Here is an 18,328-nt window from a genome sequence, read left to right as displayed (position 1 = left end):
AATGCATAAAAAACTTCTAATGATATAATTCTAAAGTGAAAATTTTAAGTTTATTTTAAAATATTTAACCATAGATTGTTTCTACAACTAAACTAGAACCTGTCAGGAAAAACCACTAACCCCAAAATTTCTCTCTTGAAGGATTACACCAAACTCTGATTCTGAAGGAACCAATCACCACACATTAAATCAGCAGACAATGCTATTGAGCCAAACCAGTCATTGCCCTCAGCCAAGATCCACACCCTCACACTTTCCGGCATGGCTCATGATGTATTAATCAGCTGTAAAAACACAAGTTGATATTTTCCTTGCTTATATGAAGAACATGGAAACAACTGCAGTATCCAAACTTATATTAATTGAGATCAATTAACTCAGCACAAGATGGGAGTCAAATCTGAAATGTTCTTGTCTGAGTAATAAATGCCGCAAGAATGCACTGAAGTGTACTAGGTATCCAACAGAAAAATCCTAGTGTTTTAAAATCTATTACTTTTTGGTGACAACTGTATTTCTCAGTTTCTCCAGTAGGTGGTGTAATCATTTCACTGTAGTGCCTTGGTTGAGTGATACTCATTTATTTAGTGATACGGCACTGAACAGGCCCTGCCGGCCCAATGAGCCGAGCCACCCAGCAATCCGCCTATTTAACACTAGCCTAATTGCAAGATAATTTACAAATTGCAAATTAACCTTCTGATTGGTATGCCTTTAGAATGTGAGAAGAAACTGTTCATCGCCACGAGGAGAAGGCACAAACTCCTTACAGATGGCGCCAGGAATGAACTCCGAACGCCAAAGCATCCAGGACATCTTCATGGAACAATGCCTCAAAAAGGTGGCGTCCGTCATTACGCACCCCCATCACCTGGAACATGCCCTATATTCATTGCTACAATCAGGAAGCAAGTACAGGAGTCTGAAGGCACACACTCAACGATTCAGGAACAGCTTCTTCTCCTCTGCTATCCGATTTCTGAATGGACTGAACCCATGAATACCACCTCACTACATTATTTTTATTTTTGAACTACTTATTTAACTTAACTATTCAATATATATATACTTAGTATAATTCAGTTTTTTCCCTCTATTATTGTATTGCATTGTATTGATTCCAAAATATAACAAATTTCATGCCATATGCTGTGATATTAAACCTGATTCTGACACCCTAAGCTTTAATAGTGTGTGAATTGCTTGAATACTGTAGTTGTTTCAGCAAAGCATCAAAGTAGATGACATGGTAGAGCATGTTTTATGAACTTTAAATAATGCTTTATTTTTATTTTTCTCAGTCTGAATCTTTGGTCTGTCCTGTGTAATTATTGAGTTTGCTTTGAAGATAAGGGATGTACTTTTGAAGTGCAGCTGTTGGTCTAATACGAGAATGGCTCAAATGCACACCAAGAGCTCTGTGATAAATAACTAGATAACCTGCCTAGTGACACTAGATGAAGAATACATGTTAGCAAGGATTTCCTGACATGGGTTATTTTATGTCTTTTTGAGATGGGAGATAAGACCTTCAAACCCACAGCACTTTCAGTACTGTACTTGTACAACCAAAATTAGATTTCACTATCATTTGCCCCAGACATTCCAGTGTAGCCATGCTGGTAACAGTAGCACGTTACTAGAGTCTGCCACTGCAAGCTGCAGTGGAGGTCCAGAGTATCAGGAGTTACTGAAAGGAGGATGTAACTTTATTGTGGGGAACTGAAGGGGGTCAAATCTGGATGATGAGTGTCAGGAGGTAATAGGCCTCAAGGAATAAAAGTAAATATGGGACATAGCTTAGGGAAACTCAGTCTGGTGCTCCACTGTGAAATTAGGCTGTCCCAGAAAGGAGTCATCAAGTCTGAGATGGGACTGTCTCTTCACAATGGACACTGGAAAATATATGCATTTCAGTATGGGGAGAGGAGTTTTAGAGTGAGATGTTTCTGAGAAAACCAGTGTAAGTTACAATTACATTTCCTCCATCTTACAGATATACTTACTTGCAACAGTTACGGTAGAGAACACCAGCAAAGAACTCCATTCCCACAATTGCAAATGAATAGTAGAATATCAAGAGAGTTAACCCTAAACTGGAAGGAGAGAAAATAAAAACAAATTACTTGGAGCAGGAGAAATAATAATTTCTTAAAGATTAAGAATGCCAAGTTATTGAGTCTACCTGGCCATTCTAGGAAGCAATTCAAACATTGTGTCCAGAACATCTCTGTATCTTCGTTTAATCTTAAATAATCTGGAGAACAGAGAAAATTGTTTAACAGATCACGTCTTATATTTCAGAATAAATAGGGGTCACAGTCAAAATAAAATTTATTATCAAAGTACAGGTACATCACCATATACTACTTTGAGATTCATTTTTTTGTAACAAAGTAAAGGAATACTACAGAACTTAGGAAAAAAATTACACAAATAAAGCCTAACAAATAACTAATTTGCTAAGGAAGTCTGCTTTTGCAAATAAAAAAATAATACACAGAACATGAGTTGTAAAAAGTCCAAGAAAATGAGGTGTAAGTTGTAAAATCAGTTCAGAGTTGTGAATTAGTAAGTCTGCAGACTATATGAAGATTGGTGGTGTTGTGGCTAGCATGGAAGACTGGTAAAGGATACAGTGGGATATTGATTAGTTGCAGATACGGGCAGAGAAATGGCAGCTGGAATTTATCCCAGCCAAGTGTGAGGTGTTGCATTTTGGGAGATCAAATGCAAAGTGACAGAAAACTTACAATGGTAAGACCCTTACTAGTGTTGATGATGTCTTGGGGTCCAAATCGTTAACTCCCTGTAAGTAGCTAAACAGGTTGAAAGGGTGGTTAAATGGCATAAGGCATACTTGCCTTTATTAATTCAAGGATTGAGCTCAAGAGTTGGGAAGTTAAATTGCAGCTTTATAAAACTCTAATTAGGCCACATCCGCTGTTTGTACTTGTTCAGTTCTGGTCACTCCATTATGTAAAGGATGGTACATCTTTGGAGAAGGTGTAGGTGAGGTTGACCAGGATGAAGCCTGGATTAGAAGGTGTGTGCTAAAAGGAGAGATTGGACAATCCTGGGTTGTTTCCTCTGGAATGGTGGCTGATGGGGAGATATCAGGTGTTTATAAGATTATGAGGGAGTAGGCAGCTGTTATGTTCTGTAACTCCAGAACATAAACTAATTGAAAGAAAAACACAGAGCCAGAAAATACGTGTGCTTAGTTTCATATTATTTTTAGTGAGGCGCAATCATATGATGTGGCAGCATAATGATTTATGCCATTTACAAACTTTTACATATGACTCATATTTAATTATTTAAACATCAAATAATGTTTAATCAATTATATTTACATTAAATACACAAGACTCCTCGCTTACCTATAAACTCCAACCCAATATAGAATGCATCTTATTTTACACACGCACACACACACACACACACACCCCCACCTACACCTGCTATAGACATCCACTGCATAGTAAATTTTAAATTGTCCCATTCACACCTAAAACTTTAATCACTGAGGAGGATTCCTTATTCTTGTTGGATAATGTCTTTCCTGATAAAGGAGGTCACTCTGTTTGGCAGGAGAAACTAGTGGCTGTACAACAATATAAGGTTCCGGGACCTCCTCTCTTTGGTGGTGTAGTGCTTGTAGGAGTTGACTCTGGGGCAGCAGGAAGTGGTTTTAACAGTTCTAGACACCTTTCTTCTCTAACCATTGACTCTTCATCCTTCAACCGATTGATGTGTCATCTCCAGATGATGTCAGACACAATCTGACATCAAATCCCCTTGTTTGAGGAGCCCCCAATTTATTCTCCAAACTTGTTCTGAATATGGGTTTGAGGAGATCTCAGCATGAGTGGAAGGGACCTCCTGGAACAGCTTGGCTGGTGAGTTGTTGGTTAGTGTGCTGCATTGCAATATATAGGGAGAAATTGGCGAACTTCTGATTCAGTGTCAGTGCAGTGTATCCTATTGACATTGCACACAGTGCATTCTTTAGACTCCAAACAAATTTTGTACCTGGGTGGTACGGTGCAGAGTTAATATGTCTTATTCCATTCATTTTAGGAATGACTGAAATAGCTCTGCAACAAACTTGTGGTCCATTGTCACTGACTAAGTGTTCTGGGACACTTTCCTTGAGCAGAGGCTTCTCAACACACTAACAGTGTGCAAGACTGTAGTGGAGGCTATTGGGAACACTACTGGCCACTTTGTAGCAGCATCCATTAAGACCAAGAAATTTGTGCCCATGAATAGTCAAACAAATTCCACATGAATCCTCTGCCAAAGTAATCCAGGCATTTCCTAGGGATAGAGAGGTGAGATCATGGCATTTCTGAATGTGTTGGCATCCTGAACAGTATATAACAAACTGCTCGATCTATCCCAGACCACCAGACAAATGCTTTAATTTTGATCACACCTAGATGACCAGAGGTAGCTCCTCCAACACTTACACCCTCAGCTTGGATGGTACAATAACTCTCAATCCCCAATTAAGGCAAACTCTTATCAAAGGCAAGTTCAACCTGGTGCTGATAAAAATAAGGGTGAAAAAAAGTTTCTGCCACACATTCCAGCCATTTAGTGGTTAAAATGTTTTACACACTAAACCAGACTCAAGGCCTCTGTCAATCTGTGCATAATTTTTCTCTGCAGTGATAAGGGAATGTGATGCAAAAACTATGGGGGATCACTTTCATCACTCATAACATGTGACATGACTGCACCTGTACCATAAGGTGAGGCCTCACAGGTAAGCTTCACTGGACGATGCGGATCATAATGTGTGAGTACAGTGTCTACCGTCACTATTTCCTTTACCTTTCGGAAAGCCACCCCACACTGTTTTGTCCACAGATATTTCTTCCCAATCTGTAGTAATGAGTTCAAGGTTTCACAAGAACCTGTTATAATAATTGCCTCAGCCTAAAAATGACTGCAACTGTAACACATCCTTTGGCCTTGGAGCATCCACCACTGTTTGAAATTTTCTCAACACACTTGTGTAATTCTTGTGCGTCAATGGTGTGACTACAGTAAGTGATGCTTGGTTAAAAGAATTCATACTTGTTGCCTCATGCTCTGAGCCCATAATCTTCTAATCTTGACATTTTGAAGAAATTGTCATTCTGACCAGTAACAATGAGTTACCTAGGTAACAATGTCTGCCTGGCCACCTTGCAGCACCTGGTCCATAGCTTTCTACCAGAGTGCAGGTGCAGATGCTGCTCCAAAAATAAGCCTATTATAGCAATAAAGCCCTTTGTGAGCATTTAGGGTGAGAAACACTTTGGATGCTTAGTCCATCTCCATCTGTACGTAGGCTTCAGCCAAGTCCACTTTGCTTTAGTGTTTTCCTCCAGAAAGGTTTGCAAAGATATCCTCTATCCTGGGCAGAGGGTTTTGATCAACCTTCAGTACAGGGTTCACGGCAACTTTAAAATCACCGCAGATCCTGACAGACCCATTCTTCTTGACTGCCGTGACCACTTGTGTTGCCCATGGACTCTACTCAACTTTAGAAAGAATTTCTTAAATCTCCATGTGATCTAGCTCAATAGCTACTTCATCATGGATGGTATAAGGAACCGGATGGGCTTTGTAAAACCTGGGTGAGGCATTTTCATTTAACACTATTTTACCCTTCATATGTTTGATTTTTCCAATGCCATCCTTGAACACTTCCGTATCATCATCCAGTACCTTTCTTAATTCAGTTTCATTTGACTCTCTTGCACAGGATGTGGCATGCAACTGATGGATGGATCTCTAATCAGCCACTCACAACTCCACAATACTGGCCCTCCTGTTTTTAGTGGCTTGTTGGTTGTTGTTGCTCATGGTTATGAATGTCATTCCCACAGATGACATCTTTTTACCAATACTTCTTAATTGAATATCTGCAGGCTTGAGTTCAGTATCTTTGAAATACTGTTCAAATTCATTTTCATTTTCTAGAATGACTGAAGCAGCCAAGCCAGTGTCCAAATGCACTTTAATTAATTTGCTGTTCCCTTCTGGCATAAACCACATGGCTTGTCTCTTGTTAGTTTTTACATTTTAAAACTCAAAGCTACGGAGTCCTATGTTGCTCTGATCAGTCTCAGATTGTTTCCATCAACAGCATGCAGACTAGTGCTCTTTTTAAAACCACAACTTGACTTTTTATCTTTATCGCTTCCCCTGTGCAGTTCATTTATTTTTATCTGCCTGACATGTTCTTTGTATGTGTCATAATATGTTGCATTTTCCATAAGTTTAACCTTTAAATCTACATGGGTCTCGTGTATGTGAGCCCCTGCCACAATGATAACCCAATTTGTTCTGCCAGGAAGGTTTCTGTTTAGATGCTACAATTTTGTTCAAACTCAAATTCCTGACTGCAACTCAATTGCACCTCTGTCTGCTGTTTCAATTGACAGAGAGATTTCAACTGTTGTGCTTCAGTTAGGAGTTACTTTTGAATGCTTTCTTGTAAGACTACACAAACTAAATGCTCTCTCAGTGTATCATTGAGCCCAGCACTGAACTGGCAATGCAGGGACAATCTCTTCAATTCAGTCTCATAAGCTGAAATGGACTTTCCTTCCTTTTGATTCTGCTTACAAAAGCTAAAGTGTTCTGCGATCACAGTGGTTTTGTTTCTAAATGTTCTTGTATTAGTTTCACAATATCAGCAAAGCTCATTTTGGCTGGTTTGGTTGGAGCAGTTAAACTTCTAAGCAAACTGTATGCTCATCCACGAACAGAATTCAGCAAAACTGGCATTTGATTTTAATTGGCTATTTCATGTCCTTCAAAATATTGCTCAATTCATTCAGTATACATCATCCAATTATCTCATGTGCAATTGAATGCATCTATCTTTCTGATGTAGCCAGTCACTTTGCTTTTTAAAAAATTCATTATCGCCCAGTATTAACTGTTTATAAACCCAAAAATTTCATCCGTTTTCTGTGTTTTTTAAACTCAAGTGTCTCACTGTACTTCAACAGGTAGATAGTCATCTCAGATTCATTTAAAACTTTATTGTTACCACTAATTGAAAGAAAACCATAAAGCTGGAAGATGCATGTGCTTAGTTTCATTTTACTTTTAGTGAGGCGTGCACATATGACGTGCTGGCGTAATGACGTATGCCATTCATGTACTTTTACATATAACCCATAATTATTTAAGTAACAAAGAATGCTTAATCAAACAATATATTTACAATATTGCACATATATTACTGAAATATTAAAACACAACAACATCTAGTAACTTGTTCTTAGCATTGAAATGTCTAATATTAAGGGGCATGTATTTGAGGTGAGAGAGAATAAGTTCAAATGAAACGTGCAGGAAAATTATTTTTTTACACTGAGAGTGGCAGATGCCTGCAATGTGCTGCTTGGGGTGGTGGTGGTGGAGGCAAATATGGAGAGCTGTTCAAAAGTCTCTTAGAAAGGCACATCAATGTGCAGGAAATGGACAACTATGAACATTGAAATTTGTTTAGTTGGGCATTTGATTATTACTTTAATTAGTCAACAATGTGGACTGTGGGACTTGTTCCTGTGCTGTAGTGTTCTATGTTTTGACTTTATAAATAGTCAGTTATCCTTATATCACTTTCCGTGTCTTCCGTCATAAGCAGTTTTCAATGCCAGTTTTACATTTTAGTGCGAAGACAACAATTTGCGCTGAAAACTTCAAATGATGTACAAGTATCACCCCCAGTTTTGGCTATAATTTGTGTTTATAGTTCAGACATTAAGAATCCAAAAACAAAGTTAAAATTACAAAAAGAGATGCTAAGTGCATTAATTTCAGAAGCAAGCACGTTTTGTTGCAGTCTAGCTAGATTTTAAAAGAAACCGGACCAGAAAAGTTGTCTACCCGGAAAAGATAAATACTCTACAAAGAACTGGTTACTGACCTTAGCAGCTGAAGTGGTCTCAATATGACAATGAAATAGAATGGTTCCATATCAAATGCTAGAACCACTATTCCAACAAAAGCAAATATGGTGACCAGGAAATCAAACCTAAAATATGAAAGACATATGACATCAATTGCTGAATGTATACCAAATAAATTTTACTTCAAGGCAAATATCACCTCAAAACCCGTAGGAGGTATACCTTTATGCTCAGTAGATAGCAACTGCATTATCACTTACAGTGTATCAGTAATTTAGAAAATGGGATTGGGAAAAACTGGGATTGATATAAATAAATCTGTTTCTGCACAGATGAAAATCAATCTAATGTCAAAGAGATAAATAGTCTGCTTTTAAAGCAAATTAGGATATGTAATATTAAAAAAAAGATTTTTATGGTAGTAAATTGAAAAGCAGCTAGTACTTAAACCTGCTGAGTTGCTTCTACATTAGATTCAAAATTAGCCCAAAAAACTGAACCTAGCTTCCTAACAAATGATGATTATGTTTACTTGGAATACATATTTTCTGCTGAGCACATGTGATTAGTGCAATTTAACTGAACTCTCAAGATAGCATGCCATTTAGCAATGTGCCAACGCCATATACCTATAGTACATTAAAACTATGTCCTCACCTGGCACCCACAGTGTTATCCAGCACTCCTTCTCCTACACTTACACAAACATTTGGCCTTGTTAGTAGTTAGAGCACCAACTCAGATACAGGTGTAAATTGAGATAAATACTTAAAATGACATGTCAAATTAAATTAGATTGTAAAGTATATTTCCAAGGAATGAATAGTAAATTTCAAACAAATTAATCTTTTTCATATATGGTAATTATTTGTAATTGCCTTCTAAAGAAGTAAAACTTCATAGAATATTTAAAATCATTTGGATACTGGATTGGCTGTTTTGATAAATACAGCTTGATGGACTAAATGGTTTTAGTCACAATGTTGAGGAAGGCCACTTTGAAACTCCTCACCAGAAGAACTTAAATTAGTAGCATCTAGCAGCAATTTCTACTGCTATGCGCTTTAAAAATCCTAAAATGCTAATCAAATAGCTTAATACTTTCATGCATAAACTTAATATGGAAGGATAAGTGAAAGAAATTCATCAGTATTCACTTCACCCCAAAGCTTCAGATGGCACAGCAGAATAATAATGCTGGTGCATAGCTGCAGAAATTTCAGCACCTTATTGCTTTGTATGAACGACTTTTATCAGCTGTTCACACATCGATAAAAATTTCAAGTTTAAAAACCTGCTTATGTAAAGTAATCCTGTTTACAACTTTACACCAATCTTTAAGAAATTGGATCCAAACTTTCTGGACTGAAGATGATTACAGATGTTTCATTTTGTATGTCACTTGGTATTTCTTTCATACTCACAGATTCCATCCAGACGTAAAATATTCAGATGGTCCTAGTCCAGTAATTTTCAGCAGCATTTCAACCCCATAAACTACACAAAACATAACATTACAACCACTGTATGAAAAAAGTATGGCAATACTGAGAATAAGTTTGAATGCAAAAAAAAATGACCAGATCAAACTGAAGTTTGAAGAGTCATTCATAAGTTTTCATTTTTGCAAATGTTTTAGCAGGAATGCCACTATTAAACCAATATAGGTATCAAATTACATTACTATTCTTTTAGCAGGTTAATTTACAAATAGAAATAACTATTTCCTTCTATGATTTTCGTAATTTTCTGTCCTTGTTGCAGCTTAGAAGTTTACAGATGTGATCTAAATTTCAAATTTTCTAATCTGAAGTGGATCCTCAACCATAATCACATTGAATGATGGAACAGGCCTGAAGGGTGCTTTGAGAATCCTTGCTTTTATTTTCTATATGTCGTTCCATTATTTTCAAACTCAGTCCCTGATGTTTAACACCAATGCTTTCAAATGTATCTAAGACTAACATACCAGTATCACAATAAGAGAAAAAAGGTATAATAAAAATTATGTCGTAAGATAAATTACACTTACTTGTGAGAAATACAATGTAACTCCAGGGCACAATTCTAAGGAAAAAGGCACCATCTACAAATGAGAAAATGCCATCATTCCATAAGGAAACAAAAGAAGGAGTATAATTTCAAACACACAGTTGTATACAAAAGAGACAAATATTCAAGAAAAATTTAAGTCATACAATCATAGAAACAGGTCATTTAGCCCAATTTGTCCACATGGACCATTGTATTAATCCCATCTCCCACAATGTGGTCCATACGTAGCCTTTTATACTCAGGCAATTCAAGTGCTCATCAAGAAACTTCTTAAATGCAGTCAGGGACCCATCTTGGAAATCTCTCAAAAATTCCACCTCCTCTGAGTATTTAACATTAAGGCAATCCTATGTTTGGGAAATGGAAATCCTCCAGTATGATAATCCTAATTTAATTGCATCTTTCTGATATTTGCCTACATGTATGTTCCTCTGTCTCTTGTTGACTTTTGGGAGATTTGTAACCACCTTCGGCAAAGTGATGACTCTCTTTTTGTTTCTAAACTATATTCAAATGATCTAATTTGAGGATCTTCTTGAGGTATACTCTCTCAATACTGAAGTAATGGAATCTGTAACTAAACAGTGCAATACCTCAACCCTTTTCATTCTCCCTCCACCTTGCCTGAAAAAGATATACCCTGGGAAACTGACTGCCTGCTCTGTCCTTCCTTAGTCAATATCTCGGCCATGGAAACAATAAAAGAGTTGTATACTGCATACATACTTTGATAATAAACAAACCTTTGAACCTTTGAGACTGTTGTTAATTAAAGTTTTGAGTTCATCTACTTTACCATCATAATAGATGCAATTTAGCTTTGAATTTTCTTGATATGCACCAATTTCTAAAAATAAATGGATTTCTTACCAAATTAACTTTTTTATATATATAATTAATGGTGCTAATCAGCCATCCTTAATGAAAACATTTCTATTGAAACCTGGATTTCTGTTAAGAACTGAAAATCTAGGTGCTAGCTTTATGCACCAACTGTCAAGTCAAAGATTGATCCCATATGAAACAAAATAGGTTCAATAGAAAAGTCTACTTGATCATCTAACTCTTTATTTAGTAATCCTTTCAGGTTAACTGGAACAGATGTTAATGTAATCTTCCAGTTGAGCAATAGTTAAGTACTTGGATAAGGAACATAAGCCAACAATTATCCAGGATTCCAACATGATCCAATCTTTTCTGAAGACCAGTGACAGTCATTGACCATACAGAGGTGTGGATTATATGATGGAACTATGATACAGCTCTGTGAATAGACTGCTTAAAATATGTGCAATGCTGACAACCATATTAGGTGGCTAAAGGGATCGGGGGTATGGAGAGAAGGCAGGTACAGGGTTCTGAGTTGGATGATCAGCCATGATCATACTGAATGGCGGTGCAGGCTCAAAGGGCCGAATGGCCTACTCCTGCACCTATTTTCTAGGTTTCTAAGAATGAGCATGAATACAAGGTGCTAGAGAATACCTAGGAACTGTAGTGCTTTTGAAGAAAGAAAACCGGCACAGGAAATACACACAAAAAATTGCAGTCTTAAGTTTATATATTAAACTTAATTGGATAGTCTGATCACACATATATTTTCTGTCAACATGAATATTTGTGTTTAAGTACAAAGCAAAAACAACAGGCTGTTATTGCAATGAATCCAGTTCATTGTTCAGGCCTGCCTCCAACATTGCCTGCTCATCAGCACGTACCTTTCCTAGGCGTGGTGGACTGAATGACCTAGTCATCCACACCTATTAAGAGTGAGCTCTGAGAGTTCACCAGGTTTTGTGAAGTGCGCTGCTGAGGTTCTGCTTCCGAAGATTTTTGAATGATATCAGCATATAACCTGTAGCACAAGAGGTCCCAACACCTGAGAGCACAGTTATACTAAGATAAGGAATGCTTACTGTTCCATGTCCAGACTGCATTTTGGTAAATCTGATCACTTGGTTGTCATTCTTCTACCTGCATACAGGTAGTAGCTAAAGAGCAAAGCTTCAAAGATTAGGACAACAAAATGGTGGTTAGGGGAGAAAGAGGAGTGGCTATGGGATCAAGGGTTCATCTGTGGATCTGAATGAATACACCACGTTGTCACAGACTTTATTGAAACAGTTGTAGATGAGTGCATCCTCACAATTCACAATTATTCAGAGTCTTCCCCAATCAGAAGCCCAGGATGAACCAGGAGATCCGCAATCTGAGGAGCAGATTAGAGGCATTCAGGTCTGGTGACCAAGAAAGGTACAAGAGAACCAGGTATGATTTCCGGAAATCCGTCTCATGAGTGAAGTGGCAATTCTGGATTAAACTTGAATTAACAAAGGATGCTCGACAGTTGTTTCAGGGCTTGAATACAATCACTTCTTATAAAGTTAAACCTAGTGAAACAGGCGATAACAGAGCTTTGCTTCCAGATGAGCTCAATGCCTTCTATAATTACTTTGACCATCAAACCATGGAGGAATCTTCACGAACTCCCACAGCCCCCAGTGATCCTGTGATTTCAGTCTCGAGGCCAATGTGTGAGCAGCTTTCAGGAGGGTGAACCCATAAAAAGTGTCCGACCCAGATGGGGTATGAGGCTAAGTACTAAAGACTTGTGATGATCAAGTAGTTGGAGTGTTCAATGAGATTTTTAACTATACCAGTGCCTAAGAACAATATGGTAACCTGCCTCAATGACTATTGTCCAAGCTGCACTTACATCTACAGTAATAAATATTTTGAGAGGTTGGTGATGAAACATATTAACTCCTGTCTGAGAGGTAACTTGGATCCACTCCAATTTATCGATGAGAGCAAAGGGTCCACAGCAAATGTCATCTCATTGGCTCTTCACTCAACCATGGAATATCTGGATAGCAAAGATGCATACATCAGGATGTTCTTTATGGACTACAGCTTGGCATTCAATGCCATCATCCCATCATAGCTGATCAATAAGCTTCAAGACTTTGGTCTCAATACATCCTTGTGCAATTAGACCCTCAATTTCCTCACTTGCAGACCCCAGTTTGAATTGGCAACGACATCTCCTCCGCAATCTCCATCAACACAGGGGCACCACAAGGCTGTGTACTTAACCCCCATTCTACTCACTTTACACTTATGGCTGTGTGACTAAGCACAGCTCTAATGTATTATTCAAGTTTGCTGACGACAACACTGTCATAGGCCAAATCAAAGGTGGTGATGAATCAGCATATAGGAGCGAGATTGAAAATTTGACTGAGTGGAGCCATAACAACAGCTTCCTACTGTCAGCAAGACCAAGGAGCTGATTATAGACTTCATGTGAAGGAAACCACCAGTGGGCCATGACCCAGTCCTCTTCAGAGGATCAGAGGTGAAGAAGGCAGCAACCTCAAATTTCTGTGTTATTATTTTGAAGGACCTGCCCTGGGCCCAACACATAAGTGCAATTATGAAGAAAGCATGGCGGTGCCTCTACTTCCTTAGGAGTTTGAGAGGATTCGGCATGACATCTAAAAGCTTTGACAGACTTCTATAGATGCAACTGAGGCCTCTGTCAGTCAGAGTTGACCATAGATATTGTGTTCTAGCTGTCTAGATAAGCTCCTAAACCAATCAACTTCACTTGTCTCATCAGTGAAATGCTCACACAATCTGTGAGCTCACTTTCAAGGACTCATTCTCTCATGTTCTCGATATCTATTCCTTACTTATTATTATTATTATTATTATTACTATTATTATTATTAATACTATTTTGTCTTTCTTTTTCTATTAGCAGAGTTTGTTGTTTTTTCACACTGGCGGAACACCCAGGTTGGTGCAGTATTTCATTGATTCTATTATGGTTATTATTCTAATATGGATCTATTGAGTATGCCTGCAAGAAAATGAATCTCAGAGTTGTATATGGTGACATATATGTACTTTAATAATAAACTATGTCTCCAAATGTCATTATTCTAGAAATTAACAATTATAAAAAAATGAGCCAGATTTTCAATTTGGCTTAATACACATTACTGTGCAAATGTCTTAGGCTAGGGTGCCTTAGGTGCCTCGCCTAAGACTTTTGCACAGTAATATAGTAATTTTATGCATTGCAATGTACTGCTTCTGCCACTGGCGGTCCTTCTCTGCTACCTGTCCCACACCCCCCCCATGGTGCTCCACCCTCGTCATTCCCACCATTCTTTGCTCCTGCCAGATTTACAAACTGACTCTCTGCTCCATGTCGACAAATACAGTACTGTGCAGAAGTCTTAGGCACCCTAACAACTAAAATCATTGAAGTAAAGTAAAAGAAATTCCAACACTTACTTGCACTGTCATCTTCTTAAGAGTTGGAAACTCCACTCAAATGAAAGAGGTAGTCATTTTTTCCTTACTCATCCCTGACAAGAAGTTGAGATGCTGGGTATGAATTGTCCCAACCTTTTCCTATTATGATAGTCTGAAATGGGCTGAGCTATTAATAGGAGATAACCACCAGTTGTATATAGAACTGCTAGTTCTCACTCAGCTCAATTCAACTCATTAAACAGTTCTGACTAAAGCAGTTTCAAAGATCCAGGATCAGAGTAGGTCTTGATACCTTTAATCATGAGTGTCTCTGCCAGTATCCAAACTCCATTTACAGCAATTACAACATCTGTAATTGAAAGAGAGATTTATTTTAATCAAATCTTCATAATTGCACCTTTTCCAAAAGCATGTAATTAATTCTGTAATGAAGCTTGGGGGATTGGCTGAAGATTACAATTCACTCAAAAGTAGTATTTTGAATAATATCTGTAATTTTTATCATGTTATAATGTTAATACGATGCAGAAAAGTCCTTTGCTCTTTCTTTCTAATTATTCTTTCATAAATTAATAAAAATATTTGGAAAAAGATTAGAACATGAAAGCATCATAATTTAGGTAGGATCAACAAACTTCATTTATTCTGTGACAATGCATTCACATTTCCACAGATGAAACATATCTGCAATCAGAGTTTTGAGAACTTATTTTGCATCATGAAAATAGTTTTAAATACAAATTATTCAGCGTGAATCAAATAGTATAAACTGAACAAGGAATATATCTACTCACACATGGCATACTGGAATGCTTTGGACTTCACAAGGATATTAATACCTATAAAAACAAAGACGATTTATCATTCACAGCACGTTAAAATGTCCACTTTTTAAACATGTTGAAGTCTCCAGTTAATAAAATGACATTTGCATTATGATTTGAGGTTAAAACTATTCAAATTATATTAAAAATTACTACACAGAAATTGTAGGATCACAGCAAGTAATGATATAGAAGGTCATTTGGCATACTATATCACATGCTGGTCTGAAAGAGTTGTTCAGAATGAAAAGACTTCCCCTTCCCAACTCTCTCTCTCTGACCTCTCCAAATTAAGCCACTTCAAGACTCTGCACTGATGTTACCTGACTCATCAGATATTTCCAGCATTTTCTGTTTTTAAGACATTTCAAATATTCAAAGAGCATTTTTCAAAACATAACAAACAGTTTGGTCTTCAGCATTGTTTACATGAAAATGTTGTTCTGAACTCTACTTTGATCCTCTACCTTAAATCAGTGCCCTGATTAGGGAAATGGGTCCTTTCTGTTAATCCGAACTAGGCCTCTAATAATTTTGATTGCATCTTGGCTCCTGTACTCTAATGGAAATAAGCCCCAGTAATATTGTACGTTAACTTTGCAGAATAACTAATTTTGGATAATAAATGTACCAAGCATAGCAATTTTAACAAATTCCAAAAGTGAAATCTTAAAAAATGCAAAATAATATTTATTTATCTTGGGCTGAGGTATTTATATTAGACATAATATTTTAGTGATTAGCAGCTATTATGCAAACAATGAGACCAATCTACAGCTTCATAATTCATTATGATCTACAATATATTTACACTTGGAAGTAAATTGAAATTAAATGAACTAAAGGTTCTTAAAGATTATGTGATAATCCTTGTATTTCCAAAATATAGGATATCCAACAAATCTAATATCAATAGATCTGCCTCAATAAAAGTTACCTTTAAAAATAAGAAATGGAGTATGTGGGAGGTCATAAAACCAATAGTCTCCACTTCTTTTTGCCTAGTGGAGGAAAAGCAATATCAAACTGTAATCAATTGAAGTACATATTTGTTTTACATTGTTTAACAGTAGCTACTGTTAAGAAATATAATAAATAAGTGATAACTTATTGAGCTATGGGTAACAATTTCACATTCCCAAAAGCTTATGTACAAAGAGTGTGGGTGGAAGAAGTGATTGAATTATGTAATGAATCTAATGCTTGACTCGGGCTTTCTTCCAACCAGAGCAATGGGAAATACATTCCATTAAAAATGATGGATTGACCATGCTACAATGTAGTACTGTGCAAAAGTCTTGGGCACACGTGCGCGTGTATATATATAGCTAGAGTGACTAACACATTTGCACAGTACTGCATTTGTCTATGTGGAATGGGGAACCAGTATGTAAATCACTCCCTGCTTTGCTGGTGGGAGCAAAAGATGTTGGGAATGGTAAGGTGGAGCGCTGCGAGAGGGGTGTGGGACAGGTGGCAGAGAAGGAGTGCCAGGCGTGTGGGGTAGCACAGGTGCAGACACACCCAGCCTTGAAACATCAGGAAAAGTAATTTGATTCCAAACAATTGTTTGATTGATTGTTACAGAATGTCTCTCTGGTGCTTCCCGCTCCCTCCACCCTCCCATTCCCTTTTCCCAACCACAATTCCCCTCTCCCTGCCCCCTTCCCACTCTCAATAGAGACTCATATCAGAATTAGGTTCATCATCACTCACATATGTCATGAAATTTGTTTTTTTTTCATACAGTGCAACAGATAAAATTACTATAGTACTTTGCAAAAGTCTTAGGCATGATAGCTATTTATATGCTCCTAAGACTTTTGCACAGTATGTATTTCAATTAAATAAGGCACATTGTATGTCTACTAATTTAAAAAAAGGAGCCAAAAATACATAATCTACCCAGGGTCTTCCTATTAGATAAATTAAATAAGTATTTAACTATAAAATATAAAATTGTTGATTAAGTTTATAGCACATTTTGGGAAAACAGTAAGACATCAGCACTCTATTATAAGCTTAATAACTTAAAAATTGGATTTTACACTGATTTTGCATCACTTTGTTGAAGGTTAACTATAAGAATTAAGTTGTAGTGTCGGTAAGATGCACATCTTTACAGTTTTTCAACATAAACAATCATCCAGGTCAGAGCTCAGTTCAGAGCGACATAAAGGCAAACTATATAATTCACACAATACTTACTTTCCATTTTAATCCAGTAACTTCATAGAAGTTGTAAAAATCTTCTATTCTGTAGAATATATATATATTTAAACAGATAAATTATTCATATGCTTGTAATAGCAGGCATAGTTGTAATCTTAACAGTACATGTTATAATATGGCACTGATTTGGAAAGAGAATAAAATACTTTCCAAAAAATTTAAAATTAGGACATAATTCCTGAAAGTCCTTACCCAAGTAACTCTGTATTGCTTTTCTTCAGTGCTTTGAAAAGGAGATATTTATCTCTAGCACTCATTCTTGGGTTATAGAATCTCATCAAGCCCTCAAACTGTTTGAAGGAAATGCCACTAGGCCTCTGGAGTAAAGAATATAACATTAAAATATATATGATTTATGTCCTTTACTGTGCGCTGAATTTCTCTGTGAGACGTTGACATATAAAACTTTAAAGATCCATGTTCATTCCTCATTCTTTATGATGTTCAAGATCTCAGGAGACAAGCAGCATTGAACACTGGAGGTGCTTTCACTCCCCCTTGGTTGGTTATGAGCAATAATCTTCAATTGCCAAGAAAAACTTCTTCATTTAGTAAGATTATATGGATATGATCAAGGCACTTGCCTTGATATAGTAATAATAATTATTATAATTATATTTATATTATATATATAATATATATTTATATTATATACATTATATATTATATATTATATAAATATATTTATATAATTATATTGTATACAATTAATTTATGCTATATATATTTATATAATTATATATTATATAATAATTATATTATTAGTGGTATAATAATAATTATGTGCCTTGATAATAGGCACATAAGTATAAGAATGGAAGATATGCTTGCATGGAATTGATCATTGCTTACAAATGGTACTAAGCCACACTTCTTTTTCTCTTTTATAAAATTTTTACTTATCTCTCTGATGAAAGTTTTTGGTCATGACAAGACCATGCATAAAGCAGGAGGATATCTATATAGGGGGGTTAGTTTATGCCCCTCAGAGACTCGGCCGAGGAT

At 36.7% G+C, this 18,328-nt stretch overlaps 2 protein-coding genes across 9 annotated transcripts in view; one reads left to right on the top strand and one right to left on the bottom strand.

The window, feature by feature from the left end:
• slc8b1 (solute carrier family 8 member B1) overlaps positions 1–1,155 on the top strand; it is a 47,586-nt gene extending 46,431 nt beyond the window's left edge. For all 4 annotated transcript variants that reach the window (XM_059988274.1, XM_059988276.1, XM_059988275.1 and 1 more), the window contains exon 16: positions 719–1,155. In XM_059988274.1, coding sequence (XP_059844257.1) covers positions 719–1,000 — 282 coding nt within the window. In that variant the 3' untranslated portion in view covers positions 1,001–1,155. The remainder of the gene's footprint in view (positions 1–718) is intronic.
• The window catches only part of tpcn1 (two pore segment channel 1), an 82,573-nt gene that overhangs the window by 10,940 nt on the left and 53,305 nt on the right, over positions 1–18,328 (bottom strand). For all 5 annotated transcript variants that reach the window (XM_059988267.1, XM_059988268.1, XM_059988270.1 and 2 more), the window contains 10 exons: positions 17,516–17,640; positions 17,300–17,348; positions 16,029–16,092; positions 15,062–15,106; positions 14,560–14,616; positions 9,958–10,011; positions 9,350–9,422; positions 7,943–8,050; positions 2,186–2,257; positions 2,007–2,096 (listed from right to left, as the gene is read on the bottom strand). In XM_059988267.1, coding sequence (XP_059844250.1) covers positions 2,007–2,096; positions 2,186–2,257; positions 7,943–8,050; positions 9,350–9,422; positions 9,958–10,011; positions 14,560–14,616; positions 15,062–15,106; positions 16,029–16,092; positions 17,300–17,348; positions 17,516–17,640 — 737 coding nt within the window. The remainder of the gene's footprint in view (positions 1–2,006; positions 2,097–2,185; positions 2,258–7,942; positions 8,051–9,349; positions 9,423–9,957; positions 10,012–14,559; positions 14,617–15,061; positions 15,107–16,028; positions 16,093–17,299; positions 17,349–17,515; positions 17,641–18,328) is intronic.

This window comes from Hypanus sabinus, chromosome 13 (assembly GCF_030144855.1).
Source record: "Hypanus sabinus isolate sHypSab1 chromosome 13, sHypSab1.hap1, whole genome shotgun sequence".
In the NCBI taxonomy this organism is placed as follows: domain Eukaryota; kingdom Metazoa; phylum Chordata; class Chondrichthyes; order Myliobatiformes; family Dasyatidae; genus Hypanus; species Hypanus sabinus.
This window is presented reverse-complemented; position numbering and strand designations above follow the sequence as displayed.